This window comes from Lissotriton helveticus, chromosome 3_1 (genome assembly GCF_964261635.1).
Source record: "Lissotriton helveticus chromosome 3_1, aLisHel1.1, whole genome shotgun sequence".
NCBI lineage: Eukaryota > Metazoa > Chordata > Amphibia > Caudata > Salamandridae > Lissotriton > Lissotriton helveticus.
The window spans coordinates 1,056,368,912-1,056,386,942 of record NC_136061.1 but is presented as its reverse complement, the minus strand read 5'-3'; the positions used below and the strand labels follow the sequence as shown (position 1 = coordinate 1,056,386,942).

The window sequence follows — 18,031 nt, the reverse complement described above, 5'->3', positions numbered from 1 at the left end:
GGACCCTGAGCGGGTGACTGCCCGTTGTGTTTTGGTAAGGAGCCCCCTTTGGATGCGGTATGTGGGGTCACTGCTGCTCGGGTGTGCATCTTGCTGGTGGGGAGGTTCGGGAGTCCGTTGGGGGGGTGCTCGAGACGGGGGTTGCTGCGGGTGTCACGCTGTGCCCCTAGCGCTCGGGTCCTGCGGTGTGCTGACATGGGTGAGGGGTGGCAGAGGAGGGGGGAGGGGGAGAGAGGGTTGGCGTTGCCGGATGCGTGCGCGGGAGGGGGGGCCCGGCAATCGTTGGTCCAGCCTCGCTTGCTTGCGGGCAGGTTGCGTGGTGGGGTTATTGCTCCTGGCTAGCTGTCTCCGTTGCTGGGGTGTAGGCGGGAAGCCGCGTGAGGGTGGCGCTGCAGACAGGGGGGCTCACCTTGCCTTTGCGCTGCTCCGGCACTAGTCCAGGGCCTCCGGGTGTCACGTTTTTCCTGGGGGATGGAGAGGGTCGCTGGGTGGGCCGGGGCCGGTCCCTTAGTCTCCTCCTCTCTTAGCCAAGACTTTAGTTATAAACTCTCATTTTGCTGGAACACCTTGAGCCTGGTAGCGGGGTCCCCAAGGTGTGTGCGGCGCTCCGATCTGGTCCGGCATTGCGCTCTCACCTCCCCAGCCAGGCTTGCCGTCCCTGCCTCAACTGAGTCCGGGACCCGACTCCTCGGACTGGTGTGTTGCGGGGCTCCGGGGTTTGTGCCCGGTATTTCTCTCCCCCAGTGGGCCTGGCTTCTCACGGGTTTGTGGCATGGCGCTGGTGGGGTCCGCGCATTGGGGAAGCTCGCTACTGTGGGGGAGGGGTCTGGCGCGCATGTGCTTTGGGGGTACGGCATGCTCTGCCTGGTTCATTAATCGTTTTCCGTCCTTTCGGGGGCGGCACGGCTTCTGCGTGGCGCTTCATCTAGGGCAGCTTGCACCTCTCCTGTGCGAGCGCTCCCTGGGGGGGGGCGCCCTGCTGCGATGCATGCCCTCGTGGTGTCGGGCTGTCCCAGGACAGGTTTCGGCGCTTCTGGCTCTCTTGAGTGGGGGTGATTCAGCCTTTTGGCAGACCTCTGAGGCCAGTTGAGGATCAGGCGTTTTCCCCTTTGCCTTGGTTCGGTCCTCGTGGTTAGGGCCCTGGCGGGTCTTGCGTTTAGCGCATATTGGACGCTGTCTCGTCGCGGTCCTCGAGCCCTTTCTGATTGGCCGCCCCCCCCGCAGCGTCCTTGTCACGCGCGTCGTTGCAGCGGGGATGGGCTGCCCCCCCTCCCCCTCGCAGTTCAGGGGGTGGGCTGGCTGGTCCCTTTTGGGCACATGTTCATTGTTTGGTTTTCTGCGCTTCACAGGCAGGTTTCAGGTACTTGGGGGCGAACAGTGTCACCTCTTGGGTCCCAGGCCACCTCGTTGTGATCCGCAACTGAGCCTTATCATGTTGTGACGTCATGGGGGGGTGGCGGGCTTGAGGAATTTTACGTGTTGTTTTGTCTTTAAGCAGACGGGCGACAAAGAGGAGAAGGTCGACAAACACAAAGGGAGCGGGCAGTGTTGGGTAGTGGGGGGGGCGAGCATAAGGTATTGATCACTTTCAATTTATCACTGCAGGTCTTCAGCGAGATGAATTTGTAGGATCCCACATCATTGCTGAAATCACATGGGTAATGCGGTTTGTCCCACTGTTTCAGTGGGCCGGCTATATTGGACACAGTTGCAGCTTGATTGTTTGCCAGGAAGTGCGTTTGCCACCGGAAATTTTGTTATATTTACACAAAATTTTGCTCGTACAGTCTGCTTGCTGTGCTTGAGGTTGTGTGCCATCTGCCTGTGTTGCTTCATCTCTAGGGCCTGCTAATTTTGTTGTTCTATTCCTGTATCAGTTCTGCTTGTGTTGCTTCAACATTATGGCCTGCTAACTTTGTTTGTTCAATTCTGTAGCAATTCTCTGATGAAACGTGACTGTTTATATTGTTTAGCTCCCTGCCACTTTTGGGTCTAGCTATGTTGATGAAAGTACTCTTAACATTAAACAAATAAGTTGAATACTGGCAAAACTGTAGGTAGTAGTACATATTTAAGGGCAATTTATGGATAGCTATTGTGGTACAACCACTGTATATATAGGTCAGGTAGCTTATGTGTGCTACCCGGGGACGAGTTAGTTGTTGGGTGAGTTTAAACATACGTTATTCATCATTCGGCGACGTGGTTCTGCAGGGGTCAGGTAGTCGTATTAGGTCAGAATTATTTAGGTAGCTAAGCAAAACAGGTGGAGTTGGCGTAAACATATATACTCCTGTGGAGTTGATAATATACTACCATTTACGCATGCAAGCTACATCTACAGTGGCCAGTGCGGCCGACTACACTCAGCAACTTGAATCTCCCTTTGCTTGCCCACTCTTTCTTTGTTTTCTCACTAACCATGATCAACACATACCCAGGGAGCTCCGTATTTCGCGGCTGGTATGTGAGCAATGTAACATTTAGTTGCAGTTATCAACCAATCGAGCAAGTGGACATGGGACTTATTTCATTAAATGGCATTGATTGCTACTAGGGAGAGCTCTTTACACCGGGCAACACTTTGCTGCGCAACCCTATTGCTTTTAAGGAGAACATGGAATGCTTCACCGTGTTTTTAGTTGGCGATATTAAATGAATAATCATTAGGCGGGCCTTAGGTTTCTATCCAGATGGGGAAGTGTCGCGTCCAGTATACGATGGCATGCCAAAGGTAACTCAACACCAGGGGGTCCTCGAGCCCGTCCAGCGGGCTGTGATGTCTTTTGTTTATATCCATGCAGGTATCGGGCAGAGGAGGACGTCGTGGATCTCTTCATGGCAGCCATCGAAGCGACCTGTGTTGTGATTTGGCACGTGTACGAAGTGGTAAATTGATAGTGGGCCATGCCTTGTTGCAATTTACTTACGTCAAATGTTCTTCATGGCATGTAAGTTCCACACAAACACTGTCTTGGTGGTGTGTATATAGCATTCTAGGAATTGCATCGTTGATATCTGATGTCTATTAGCATCATTGATCATTATGAGCGTATTTCTGGGGCTTCGGAAATAGTGTCTTCACCCATCATTCCTGTCAGGATAGGCTGGTGCGTGGGTAACCTTGCTAGCAATGATTCAAAGTTCAACAAGAACATTGCGGGCCTACCAGGGGGAATTGGGCCTTGCATGAGGATATTAGTGCATGAACTCTTAACGACTTGAAGCCAAACCCTTGGGGAGCGAGAATAGATTTAATCACTCAGTTTAACGTGGAGTGACTGACCCAAACTTCTATCCAGAGGCTCGCTACAGAGTAGACGGTTTAGTTTGTAGAGGTGAAAGGAACCTGCTTGCAGGTCTTTTCTGTGCTATGCGCCTGGTGTGGGAGCACGGACGTTGCCTGATGGGGGCCAGAACGCTTCTCAAGGGGGACAGAACCGATACTCCCATAGGTGTTCCCAGTACATAGCTACGCGATGTTACAAGAAGCAAGTTTCAACAAGAGCTGATAGTAGAAGATGTTGTACTTGGCATTACAGGAGGAGAATGGGTCATGGGTGCTATTACATTAGCGTAGATAGTACTAGTGAGGTACATCCATGGCGGTCAGTCTAACGCAATACTAATACGTTATTTAAGTATTGGGGCAACTCGTGCTAACCCGGATCTAAACAGACTGTTAGAGGTAGCAAGCTGTGGTTACCAGAGGTTGGTGACGGGCGCATGCGACAACAGAGGATCCACTCAGTTAGAGGGGTAATACTGCAAGAATAGGCAGCCTCCCCAGGCATCAGAACACTTGGGTAGACACCTCAGAGCCAAGGAGAGGAGTGTTTCCTTACGTATGGACTTAAGGAGGTCATCTTTAATTGTGGAAGGGTGCAGGTAATGCTGACTATTAGTGCTCGGAACCCCAACTGGCCTGGGTAGCGTGTGGGGCATTGGGGGCCATGTCTCATTGCAGAGAATACAGATTGTGGATCGGGGGGGGAGACATTTTAATGAATGTTTTCTGTCTCTAATGCAGGAACCGCGCTCGAGAACCGCCCCACCCCAGGGGGTGCCACCTGAATTATCAACAGGTATAAGGATCATAGCACACTGGGGGCAGTGTGTTAAGGTCTGGGATTTCCTTGTTCTCCCCAGTTGTCATGAGTATCCGGGGAGTGGGACGCGGGCTGGTTTACTTATGGAAATAATACATGGATAATAATTAGGTGCTGGTTTTACTTATGGAAATAATACATGGATAATAACTAGGAGCTGGGACTATCATGCAGCCCTGTGCAGAATTGGATGTTCTCTTTTACTTAAGTCGGGACAATGTGTTTTACGTCGCATTAATTGGGGTGCTCTCTCTGGGTGCAGGGGCATAACAAAGACTATTCATGCAGTTCATGGGACAGATAATAGGAAATGTATTTTCACTTAAACAAAGGGTTGATTTGGGCATATCATGCATCTCATGTGCATTAATGGATTGCTGGGTCGTTTGTTCTTGAATAATTGTATTAGCAGTTTGAACAACTGAGGCCCCATCCACTGAGGGACGGCTAGGTCCTCCGACATATGTAGCACATTGAAGAACCCTTGCTAGGACTACTTCCTTGGCACAGGCTAATCAGTTCAGAATGGTGGAATTTTGTTTCGTCCACGATCCCACAGTTATAGTTTTACAACATTAGGCATGACCAAAGGGTAACAACGTCTTTATCCTGTTGGGCCACAGCTCCCAGGTGCCTGGACTAGTAACCTCAGGGGTAGAATGGTAGGAGAATGGTCGGGTCCTCATTGTGGGATACTTGGAGGACTTCTTAAAATCCCCGGTCTCACGGGGCCAGGCAGTTTTTGTCTGACTGGGTATTTTGTGATACTCGGTTCCATCTGAGCTACGTAGTCTCACTCACGACCAGTCTCTTTAATTCCCAAGGTTTCGGGCGTTGATCACTGTCTCACACATGCACACTCCAAACCATGGAATGTCTGACAAAAGTAGCCTTAAATCCTTGGTCTGCCTTGAATGATTGGGGGTCAGATGGGCGAATTCTGACTTTGGGTCTCCCTCATCTTCAATGTTGGGTGCTAGCAGGAATGTGTCATTCTTAGTCCTTCAATGTCACTCTTCGTGCACGGAAATAATGGGAATGTCACACACGGCAGTTGTACGCGGTAGCTGAAGGGGGTGGCTAGTTCACGGTTGGCTATGCAAGAAAGCTTTTACTGTGGTTTCTTTATCTTGGGCAACTAAACAGCTTTGACTGCAGCAAGTGTAGTGCTTCTTGTAAATTCAGGGAGGCAATTGGCATGGCAGCTATATACCAGGCAATATTCAGCACATCACCTGAACAAGCTGGATAGCGCGGCAGATTAGTTGGGTCGGCATATGCCACACATTAACTGCTGCATCCGGGCCCACGCTGAGACAAGCACTTAGTCGTACCGCAGCATTGCCAGTTTCCTACTCTGGCCCATTGGCACTATGGGGACGCGTTATCAGGTTGCCAGAATTTTGGGCCTGCATCAGCCACTCACATACCTCATCCAGTCTGATTCCCAAGACCTCTCAGCTCTGCCTCCACTTGGACCAGGCTGATACAGTATGCCTCTATCTGGTTAAATCTTGGGACACATATTGGCACATATTTGGCCATGTAAGCGTTTGGTTTGGCTGGTTTTACGTGAAGTGGGCAGGCGAATTTTACAGCTAAAATTCAACAACAGGGGTCGTCACGCTGCGGAGGGCCGTGGCTACGTGGTCGGGTAAGCCTTCACCTAGATAGTATTCTGTTGTTTTCAGGTACTAAGTAGGGATTCCTTTGGCAGTGTTCACATGCCAGGAAAGTAAGAGCGAGGAGGGATTAGTTCACCTAGTTGCACAACTTTGATATACAGATGTATAGGCGGCTTGTTACAAGCTTCATAAGGTCCATCGAAGGCCAGGCACAGGGGGACGCCTTGTTCAAGTGTCAAACATGAGGAGATACCAGACAGTCTTTTAAGCCAACACCAGAATGCAGTTGGTAGGCATAGTTGAGAGGTGATGGTCTTACAATCAGGTTCCCATGGGTGTGAAGGTTACGTGTTTTGCCAGTGAGGCTAAACATGAGAGGAGTTTGTTAGCCTACAGTAGGGTCAGCGTCATGGGAGTGAGCAGCCTGGCATGACCTTGATGGTGAATATGTCCCCAGTAGGTCTAAGTAAGGGTGTAAGGCCACATGCTAAACAGGGGACACCATGCCAGTGGCAGTGGTGTTACCTGATAGGGGCTTGTTGGTTGCTGGTCAGTCAGCGGAACATAATAGGAACAGACTGGGGGATGACACACTAGATGGACACCTGTAAGCTCAGTTGGCAGTTAGTTGTGAAGTACAGGGACATCACTGTCACAGTTCCCTGTCCGGAGGGCGGCAGAAGTGAGAAGGAATTTTGGTTGCGTGCCAGTTTGGCGGTGCTGAGGAAGAGAGCAGACTTGTCCTTGCCTGACTGGAAGGAGGCCGGTGATTGCATTTGTAATGCAATAGGTCCTTGGCGCCAACGAGAGGTGGTTAGTGTCGCCCGACAACTTGGGAGTAGCCTGAAACATAGGAGAACTTGTTTCATCAGGCTCGGGTTGTTACTTGCCAAATGCACTGTGTTCTTTGATGTAGTCGGGGTTCATTTACCCAAAGTTGATAGGACGATCCTGGGTTGAGATAGCGGAAAGCACTAGGAGCAGCAGGTGGTACTAATAGGAAGCTAGTAGGTGGGGGGACTCTGGGGCGGCGGCTGCCACACCCAGAGCCATGGCGGAGTTACAGGGCGATCCAATGCAGAAAGGTACAGAGGGGTACCCTCTACAGGAGCACCGATGGGTGCAAGAGCAGAATTATCCCCCAGGGAGATCCACGCTGTGATGGATCCTGGAGGACCGACGGCGCCCCGATAGTCCTTCGGGCGTTGTGGCAACCGGGGGTTGCCACAACGCTCCGCCCCCCGAGGGGGGGAGGCGTGAGCAAGGGGCGGAATAGAGGTCCGCCGAGGGGAGGGGTTAGACCTTCCCCCGAAACTGACAACGCCCCCGCGGTTATCACCTCGGGGGGTTATGGCTCATCAGGTGGGCGGGTCACGAGAGGCGGCCTGCTCTGGATCGACCCGTAAGATAACCCAACATGCGCATAATGTATATGCTAATAAAACTGCAACAACTTTCTCCATCAACTTGTGTTGTGTCTGTTATTGGTGGAGTGGTGTGTTGAATGAAGAAAGGTCTGGGGCTGGGCCGATATTGGCACTATGCCAGGGCCGGTTGTGGTTCCCAGTCCAGCCCTGAATGAAACAGAGCCCAACAGTACAATTCAAACTGCAGGTCTCATCACCTGCTCTGTAATCAGAGAGGCTGCTGCAGATAGAGCTTTGAACGCCATTTGCAAAAGCTTCTTAACTCAAAATATGGATGTCGTTCAAGAGAGAGGAACACTGGGAAACTTGACTAGTTTACTTTGCCTCGAGACTGAGGCTGAACTGAGACCGTGACAGTCACTTTCTGTCATTCAGTGCGAGTGCACAAACACCATGGCAACAATTTCATAAGTGTCAACATGTCAAACTGAGACGTCCACCCCATCACTTAATGTCAGTATTTGTATAACACTCACAGAAATTGACATAGCTGTATTTATGAGATGAAATACCATAAATCAAGTGCAACTCCCCACAGCATTCACTTGGAAAAAATTCCATTTGTACCATGTCAAGTGAGACATAATTTGCAACATGTCATGTTTCTTGAAGCCTAAAAGCATAGTGGGCTTTAGATTTTGAATGAAAAGGTACTCGGAGGGTAAATGGAAGGAAGTGAATGCGTGAATGCGAAAATACGGTCAGATTCAAACTTTCCATCTTTCTTTACCATTTAAAACCGGATTCTTGAACTGAATTCTGTACCTGGCACATTGACAAGGGAAACAAATAAGAATCCTGCAAAGTATTTGGCTAACATTTCCTGGTTTTGACTGCAGTGGAGACAAACGTAGCACTCGCCATCCTAATATTTCTCGTTATGGTTATCTAGCTTATTGAGTAACAATGTCCAACTGCAATATATTTCAGTGCAGTACCAATGCATCTGCTAGTTTTAACTTCCAAGGAGTTGCTGCACCTCACATTTCTTTTAGGAACCACAACATAATATTTCGGAATGACTTGAAAAGGATAATACTTTAACTTTGTATTTCATGAGGAAGAAATACAATTTCTTAAAATGTGTTCAAGTAATGACAATATTTTGAATTCATAAAACGAATGCCAGCAGGATATCAACAGAACATCGTGCTACATTTAAATGTTATTATTGTCATATGATAACGTGTCTATTTTCTAGGTATGTACAGAGTTAACACGTTATGCTTACCTGGGAATCTTGTACACTTAGATGCTGTATCTGTCCAGGAATATCATTTGCATTAATGGAAGTCTGGTGGGAAATAATCAATAGGTTCAGTACAAAATGTGGTAAGGAAAACTGGTTCGCAAAAAAGTCATCATGATTTCGTCAAAATCAAATTCACAATTCTGGTATGTAAGTAGGATTGGCACAGCACACACAGCCAAAAAAGGCAGCAGAGCCTCAAAACAGATCAATAGGATTTGATGGGCTACATTTGATATGTTTTGTTCATATGAAGTTTGCCTAGTGCAACCTAAGTAGTGATAGAAACAAACATTAACAAAGTCAAACAGGTATATGATTGGCAAACTACTGCAATAGTCTTTCGTTAGTGAAATATATGTCATAAAAATAAAAAGTAGAAATAGTAGCTGCCTAAACATCGCATGTATATATTTTGTTGAATTAGAAAACCTAACCTTTGCATATAATTTTAATAGAACTGTACTGATGCTTAGAAACGGTATGGGCAAACGTTTATAGGTTTAATGTGCATCACAGAAAAGAATACTTCTTTCAGTGCAAAGTAAAGTTATCTGTGGCTTTGAAGTACTGTATTGTTAAGAGAGACTTTAAACATACAATAATGACTATACGCTTTTTAGAAAAGATAACTGAACAAAAAGCCTTAATACAGCAAGATATTAATGCTGACTCACTGCCCCTCAAAAATACATGTACACAAATATAAAAACATGCAAAGATACAAATTTCGAATGACAGTTGAACAGACGAAAGCATGGAGACACCTGACCTAACGCACCTCTACCTGTCTGTGTCTGCAGTGTAGGATCAGTGATGTCATCAATAATGTAATTTGAGGTGCCATCAATGATGTTATCAATCGAGGCATTTCACATATCATGAGCAACGTAGTATATGAAATCATAAGCAGGGCATGGGGGGCGCAAGTTATAGTTACCTCAGTAAACTATAGTTGGGGAATTTCAGAGGTTACTTTTGGTTTTAAAACGTTAGTATTTATATTATTACACCTAATTCTATATATCTTCAATATAACATTTAAATATTTTTTTAGTGATTTTTTTAACAAAAAACAAGCTATTTTTAACATTCTTAATTATAACGTCAATGTAACCATTGTTTTCATAGTGAATTTCTGAATTTTGATTGATAATATTCACCCTGCATCCCCACTGAGCACATAATTTAACAGTGCACAGTAGAGGTTTGGAAGCAGGACCTGTCCTGTGGGTAGGCCTTGTGCCCAACCCTGATTTTGGCCCAAAATATTACCTCCTGGAAAACACTATTCTCATGCCATGGAAGTACTTTACTTTTTAATCCTTGTATGATCATGTGGTACCACTTGGGATCACATAGGAGGGCCAGTAGAGATACAGGGCCTCATGGGTCAGCCAATACTACTGAAGTATCCATGGCACACATTTCTTGTTTTTGGGCCTCAGGGTGGGTATGCCACCACAAGAGACAGGGGGCCAGGGTACCCCATAACATGGGTCAGAATGTAAGAAGAGTATTCAACTGACTTTAGAGAAAATACATTTTCAAAGCAATGGAGAAAGGGCATACACTAGGATTATTTCAATGCACAACAAAGTGTATATTCATGAGCTGACAACAGTGACATTACTTCTCCTTACATCATAGCACAAAACTGCATTATCACCTCTGATTGCTATTGTTGATCTTTGCTATGGTTTGCCTTCATTTAAAAATCATAACTGTTGTTCTGTCAGCCTTAGGGTGGTCTTCTCCAAAAGGTTTAGCCTTACTCCTTCATTTATGCTGATCTCGTTTTAGGACCCTTTGTAATATACCACTGCTAACCAGTGCTAAAGTGTGTTTCCTCACTCCCTGAAATATTGTAAAATTGGCTTGCACCCAATTAGCACATTTATTTTTCTTTTAAGTCCCTAGTAAAGTAGGGCAGGGTGCAGTGTGTTTAAAGATTTTGGATAAGTACTTTTAGCTTTTACATATCCTGGTTGTAAAAAATTCTGAAATGCATGTTTCACTACTGCAAGGTCTGCCTCTCCCTTAGGATAACATTGGGCTACCGTATTACATTGAATACGTGATAACTTTCAATTGGGAGTAGATCGAAGTGTCAGGTTTGGATTCTATGGAATTGTAATTTAAAACCCTCTGTTGGACTTGACCCTTTTTGCAGAGTCATCCCTGAACTTTTTGCCTTCCTCCTGTATTTTGTCTGACCTGTTTTTGTTTGTTTTATGACTCTGGGCACTTTACCACTGCTGATCAGTGCTAAAGTGCAAATGCTCTCCCTATTGTAAATTGATGTCTGGATTAGTAACTCCATGATTGGCTGGTTTGGTTTACTTGTCAGACCCTAGTACAGTGCACTGAGTGTGCCCAGGACTTGTAAATCAAATGCTTCTAGTGGGCTTGCAGCACTGGTTGTGCCACCCACAGAAGCAGCCTGTAAAGTGTGTCTGAGTTCTGCCATTTCAGAACCTGTGTGCAGTCTGGTACTGTCATGTTGACTGGGCAAGTGCACCCACTTGCCAGTCCCTGAACCTTCAATTTTCTGCATATTAGTCACCCCTATCGTAGGCCCAAGGACAGGGTGCATTGTAGGTAAAAGGTAGGACAAGCCCTGATGTGTGTGGCATGTCCTAATAGTGAATTACAGCCATTTTCGTTTTTCACTATTGCAAGGCTACCTGTTCCCCATAGGCCAGAATGGGCAGTTTCATTATTACATCTTACAATCCTAACTGCCTCCGGGAACTTGGTAGAAATTCAAGTTTAGTATGCCTGAACTCAGAATGATAACATACATCTTTTAGTGAAATTGGTTTTAACATTCTGTGTTTGAAAATACCACTTTTAAGACAGTAGGTATTTTCGTGCCTAACCTTCCAAGCCTGCCTCTTCTAGGTTATGTATTCCTTGTCTGGAGTTTGAGTGACAGGGGCTGGTGGATTCCAGGAGACAGGATGAGTCAGCACAGGGCTGAATATAGAGATATGTATGTAGATGGGTGGGAGGAGTTGCACCTGGGACCTGACTAGGGCTGTGCCTTCCCTTCACAATGCTGGCTCCACCTCCTGTGGTGTGTCTGATGGCCCAGGACTACACTGTCAAAGGAATGAAGGAGTCTTGTCAACAAAGTGCTCCAGGACTACACAGAAACAGAACTGGTTTGGACTGGGTACAGGGCCCTCTGCCTTCAGAGGACAAAGGATTTGCTAGTATAAATATATTGACCCAGATCCAAGAACTTTAGATCACTTTTGGAAACACAAGAAAAAACCTTTGCTGAGGAGCAAAACCAGAGAGACTGAGGAGTGACTATCCCTAAGCTGAAGTGCTGCTTGGGGGATTGGCCTGCAGTGGTTGCCTAACTGCCCAAGAGAGGAGAGAGGAACTTTGTGTGTACTTTCATCAAATTGTGAAGGATCTCCAAGGGCTTGAGAAAAAGCTTGCCTCCTGCTGAAATCTCAGGGACAACAGACTTCACCAACAAGCTCCCCAAGAGTTCTTTGGAAGTGCCTGTAGTTGTATTGGACTGTGCATGTTGCAAGGAGCTGGAAGCGTATCTCACGAGGAAGAAGGGTGTCGCCGCCGCTTTCGTCCCATCACAAGAGAAGGGTTTCGCCACTGCAGCTGTCGCTTCACATCGCAGAAGGGTCTCACATCACCGGAATAGCTTGTCGCCGCCGCAGCCGCTGTTGTCGCATCACTAAAGAAGGGTGTCGCCGCTGCAGCTGTCACATTGCACCACTGAAGCGTCTCGCATCACCGGAGAAGCGTGTCGCTGCCTCAGCGGCTGTCGTCGCATCACTAAAGAAGGGTGTTGCAGCTGTCGCATCTCATCGCTGAAGCACCTCGCATCACTGAAGAAGCGTGTCGCAGGGCCTGTCGCGGCTCAGAATTGTTGAGTCACCGCACGGCAGTTGGTCGTGCACGCATTGTGTCACAGCAGAAAGAAGACGCCATCTTTGTTTTCATTGCAGCGGATCTTCATCGCATCACAGCATTGCGGGTCGCACCACCACGGAAGAGCAGTAAGAAACCGACGCATCACCGTTCCTGTGTGTGAGGAATCGATGCGTCACCTTCCCTGCAACACTTTTGTTGTATGGCGTTAGGCATCCTAAGGTAGATTGAACTCAAAGTGTCGCATTTTAACATCTACAGAGAACTAAGCTAATTCTGCCATTTTAAGTATAGTATTGTAGATTTGTGTCGTTTGTGGTATTGTATTAAATCTATATAAAGAATACTTATTTTTGATATACAACTGGTGTGGTGTCCATCTGTAGTGTTGTCACTGGGCTACTGTATGTGTTCACAAATGCTTTACAAACTGCCTCTGAGATAAGCCTGTCTGCTCGTGCCAAGCTACCAAGGGGGTGAACAGGGGTTATTTTAGGAGTTTACCCCCTTACCCTGGCTAGACGCAAGGGTCCCTATTTGCCAAAGGTACCTACCTCTGCCAACTGGAGACCCCGAAATCTAACACCCTCTTTAATGGTAAAGTCAGATTTTAAGTCACATTTCTGACAATGCCACTTTTAGAAAATGTACATTTGCTTGTTCCAACCATTTGGTGACTGCAGTCAATATAGTGGGTCACATGACTAAGTGTCACTGGCAGTTGTCCTTTGTGTATTGCTCCCAGACAGAGAGACAAAAAGGAAATGAGTGTGACAGGATGGACCAACCCTGACTAGGTAGGAAGGCGCAGTTGTCACCTACCAAACTTGCATATGACAAAGACTCACAAAGGATTTCTCACTAGTCTTTTGTGCCTCAGATCAAGTTGGGGACAGGGAAGGAAGGCAGGAAATTCCAAACACCTCTGGGGGTAGAAACCTCCAGAAACTTTACCTATTTCAAAGCTAGCACCAGGTATAGATTTTTGACTCTCAGATCCAAGTCTTCATATCACTTCTGAGGACTCTGCCAGGAAGAAGGGCTGCCCAGCTTTGAAATCTACTCTGCTGACCTGATATCTGACCAAGAACTGCTTTGCTGCCAATGTCTGCTGTTGCTGCATCAGGACTCTTCTGTTGCTGTGAGTTGCCCTGCTAAATCTAGCCTGCCTGTGTGGACCAAGAACTTCAGTAAATCTCCGAGGGTCAGTTGACTGGTCCCTGTTCAAAGACACAGGGACATAGTATGTTTTCCTTTTTTTACATCAGCGTACCTTCATACTTCTTGAAGCAGCGCAATACAGCCCACCATTGACTCTGGCACACCGCAACGTAGCTCGTGCTCTACACCAACACATCTCATCACAAGTCCTTGCAAGCACTGGTGGCTTCTTCGAAATCAACGAAGTCCAACACTGAAACCAGCCCAGTGCAATTCATCTTGTGTCCTGTGCACACGCATAGCAACACAAATCTCAAGCCCCACTGGCTTCCTCGAAGAAGACGCAGAACATGGCACTGCAGCTCCTCGTCAATGGTCATTGACTCAGATGCTGCTTGATGGATCTCAACACTGGACTTCACATCGCAACCCCTCAATGGCTCCTCGATGCCCGCCTTGCATCTCGAATCAAGGACTTCTCATCTTTACGCCCAGGACTGGGTCTGGCAGCAGGTTTATTTTGGAGGCCGACAAGGCAGTTTAAAAACTGAACACACAGGCTGCAATGGCAGACCTAATACATGTTTAAAGTGATACGTGGGTGGGGGGGGGGGTGGCACAATCACTGCTGCAGGCCCACAAGTAGAATTACAGGCCCTGGGCACAGGTAGCATTAATTTACTTTCTCAGTGAACTGAATTCAGTCCTGTATCTGGCACGCACTCTATCGAAGTTGGCCTGAACCTGTAGAAAACTACTGTTGGTGCTTTTTAGTTCTTAGCATGATTCTTACAAAACCTTTAAAGTTGCATATCTCTGGTTCTACTAATTGGATTTTTGCGGTATCAGTATCAAATATTTATAAAATGTTATTCTATTTTGAGGGGCTTTCCTATTGTGGTGTTTTAACTTTATTACTGTCTGAAGTGCAGCATAAATAATGTACACATAGCAACTAAGTTATGCCTGAATGCATTTGTGCCAAGCTACTAGAGGGTTACGCACAGGGTAATTGGGGTTGCTTGTGACTTCACCCTCACAAGAATTGTGGTTCCTGCTAGTGTTGGGTTTCACCCCTTTCAACCAGTAACCCAGTTTCCTACAAGAACCTAAATCCCCTATGTAGAGGCTAAAGATATAATAAGGATCAATTAATCAACCAAACAGTCATTTAACACGCTGATCCTCACCCCCAAGAGCATCCAGGTGCTGAGGTATAGGTGGCCTCATTCAAAAAGCCAGGTCTTGAGTTCTCTTCTGAATTCTGCCAGAGAGGGAGATTTTCATAGGAGGAAGGGCAGGTTGGTTCCAGCTTTCATGTTGAGGTAGGAGAAGGCACATCTTCCACTACAGCAGATGTGGAGGGGTGCACACGATGGCCTGGGAGGTGGAGCGCAGGTGTCTGGCAGGTTGGTGGCAATTCACGCTGTGGTTGATGAAGGCTGGTTTCTAGTCATGTAGAGCCTGGTATGAATGTGCTAGGAGCTTGAATTGGCATCTCTTGTGGACGAGGAGCTGGTGGAGGTTCCAGAGCTGGGGGTGCCGTGGGTGCATTTGTAGACGTTAATGATGAGTCTAGCTGCTGTGTTCTGTATGGTCTGGAATCTATTGAGAAGTTTGGGTGTGATTCTGGGGTAGAGAGTGTTCCCTCACTCAAGATGGCTAGTGATAAGGCCTTGGGTGACAGTTTTCCTGATGTTGACAGTGATCCATTTGAAAATTTTAAGGAGCATGCGAAGGGTGTGGAAGCACGAGGAGGCAAAAGCATTGATTTGGCGCTTCATGGTGAGTTCAGTGTCGAGGATGACATGGAAGGTGCATTGGATAGAAGTAAGTCAGGAGACACACTTGTAGTCCAAAAACAACTATGGCACTGCCAGCCACCACGCTGTCTGGTAGCTGTTCGTTCATTTTGCAATATTGATGGCGGGTCCTACTTATACCAGTGGGTCTTCGGACTTATGTGTCTATGTTCTAATTTTATGACTACCATTGAATACTGGTTTCATTTTTATTAAGATATTGACAGCGGTTTCTACTTACACCCGTGTGTATTTATATTTACGAGCCCATGTTCCAAATTTGTGATTTTCACTGGATCTAAGTTTTAATTTATTAAGATATTGACAACAGGCCCTACTCATACCCAGATGTTCTTATATTTATGAGTCCATGCTTCTACCTGGTGATCATTATTGGATTATAGTTTTATTTTATCAAGAATGTGTTTAAAGAAACTTTTGGAAGCATTGCTCGAATTTATGTGTGCCTTTCTGAAACCTGTTGTTTGATCCAGAATTACGTGGACCTTTCAAATTGATTAAATCAAACGTGCTCGTAAACATCTGTATTTGACCGACCTTGAAATATTCCAGTTTTCCATATATTAATTGATATTTCCAAAAAGCCCTGACGAAGTTCCCGTGGCACTAGGGAACAAAACGCGTTGACTGTGTGCCGGTTTGAAAACAAACAAGATTAAATAAAAAGAAGAACTTTTTCGGACTACAGGTGTGTCTCCTGTTTAACTTCTATCCAGTGCACCATCCTCTTGTTTGGGCTTTTATACTAGATTGGCATCTTTCAATGGCGGATGCTGGGAGTTGTTGCACTTATCCTTTGCTGTATGAAACTAGTGGAATTGAAGTGCTGGACCTTGGTCAGCTGTTGTGTTCTTTATTGTTTTTTGCAAATTCAAAGATGACATGGAAACTGCATTCATGGATGGTATATTCAACTTTTCATGATAATGCCAGTCCTCCAGCAAGATAAATACTGTGAGATGGATTGCCGCTTGTTAGACCTGGCACCATTGGCATGGGTCTCCCTTCCATTTTTGCTGTTGCCTCATGTATTTTTGCTGGTGTTAGATGCTTTAGGCACTGTGCCACTGCTATTCAGTGCCACAGTGCAAGTGCTCCCTATTGTAAATTGATGTATTAATCAGTGATTCCATGTTTGGCTATTTGGTTTACTTGTCAGACCCTAGTCTAGTGCACTGAGGGTGCCCAGGGCGTGCAAAATCCAAATGCTGCTGGTGGGCTGCTGGTTGGCTTGCAGCACTGGTTGTGCCACCCTCAGAAGCAGCCTTGTAAAATGTGTCTAAGGCCTGCCATTGCAGAGCCTGCGTGCAGTCTGGCACTGTCATGCTGACTGGGCAAGTGCACCTACTTCCCAGTCCCTAAACCTTCCCTTTTCTTCTGGTTCTGTGAGTGACAGGGTTGGGGAATTCCAGGAGACAGACTGAGTCACCCAGTGGTGAATAGAGAGATCTGCATCTAGATGGGAGGGAGGAGTTCCACCTGAACCTTAATTAGGGCTGTGCCTGCCTTCCACAATGCTGGCTCCACCCCATGGGGAGTGGCTGATGTCTCTGCCCTGCCCACTGAAAGAAGAGAAGGAGTCCTGTAAACAAAGTGCTCCAGGACTGTACTTGCCTTCCACAATGCTGGCTCCAACTCCTGTGGGGCGTCTGATGTTTCTGCCCTGCACTGTGAAAGGAAAGGAGAAGCCTGGTAAACAGAGTGCTTCAGAACTGGTTTGGACTGGGCAAAGGCCCCTCTCCCCTCAGAGAACAAAGGATTTTGTGGTATAAATATTGGGACCCTGATCCCATGAAATTAGATCACTTTGGACTACAAGAAGAAACCTTTACTGAGGAGAGGAACCTAACGAAACGGAGGAAAGACTATTCCCAAGCTGAAGTGCTGCCTGGGTCATTGGCCTGCAGTGGTTGCCCTACTGCCATAGGAAGGAGAAAGGAACTTTGTGTTCTTTGCTTTTTTGCTGATTTACTAGATGGGAACATAGTGCGAGCTGTTAGATCTTTGTGGACTTCCGTTGAGTTTTGGAGGACACTGTCAGGCCGGATACCACTCCTGAAGATGGTGGCCCTACCCCGGCTTCTATATTTTTATCACACTTCCTTTATGGATCGGGAGGGTGCTGTTTAAGGATCTGGACTCCCTACTTATAGGGTTTATTTGGGTGACGGGACGCAAAAGAGTTGCATTAGCAATGGCAGGGGGAGAGCCATCCCTGATCTCGAGTCATATTATCTTGCAGCCCAATTACAATGGCTGAAACAACACCCAACATCTCTCATAATTCACGCTTTAAACAAATTAATTTTTATGTTCTACTTCGGTCATATCTTATTTTTTTTGATTTTTCAAAAACCTTTATTGGGAAAGCTTGAACAGCACAATTACAAAATTCTACAACAGCAAAGGATTAAGCACAGCAATACATTGCAGCACAACAGAGACAGTCACAAACCTATGACACATTGGAGACAAAGTCATGGAGAGTTGTCATAAAACCACTAGAGAGGTGAAAACATACGACAGAGAGAGGCATCATGAGTAAAGGAGAGGGGCAAAGAGGATGGGCGGGGGTGAGCAAAGTGGAAGCTGCTCATGGACTAAAACCGGCGGCCGCCGCGGGCGGGGTGCCGGCGGGGAGTGCGGGAGAAGTCGTAGGGTGCTAGGAATCATGACTTGAAAGGTAGGTGACTAGCGGACCCCATATGTCAAGTGGGCGAGTCTTGGCTGG

The 18,031-nt window shown here is 46.7% G+C and overlaps 1 protein-coding gene across 1 annotated transcript in view; it reads right to left on the bottom strand.

The window, feature by feature from the left end:
• Window positions 1-18,031, bottom strand: part of STK39 (serine/threonine kinase 39) — a 1,578,058-nt gene that overhangs the window by 475,812 nt on the left and 1,084,215 nt on the right. The window contains exon 12 of the mRNA XM_078681624.1: window positions 8,393-8,455. Coding sequence (XP_078537750.1) covers window positions 8,393-8,455 — 63 coding nt within the window. The remainder of the gene's footprint in view (window positions 1-8,392; window positions 8,456-18,031) is intronic.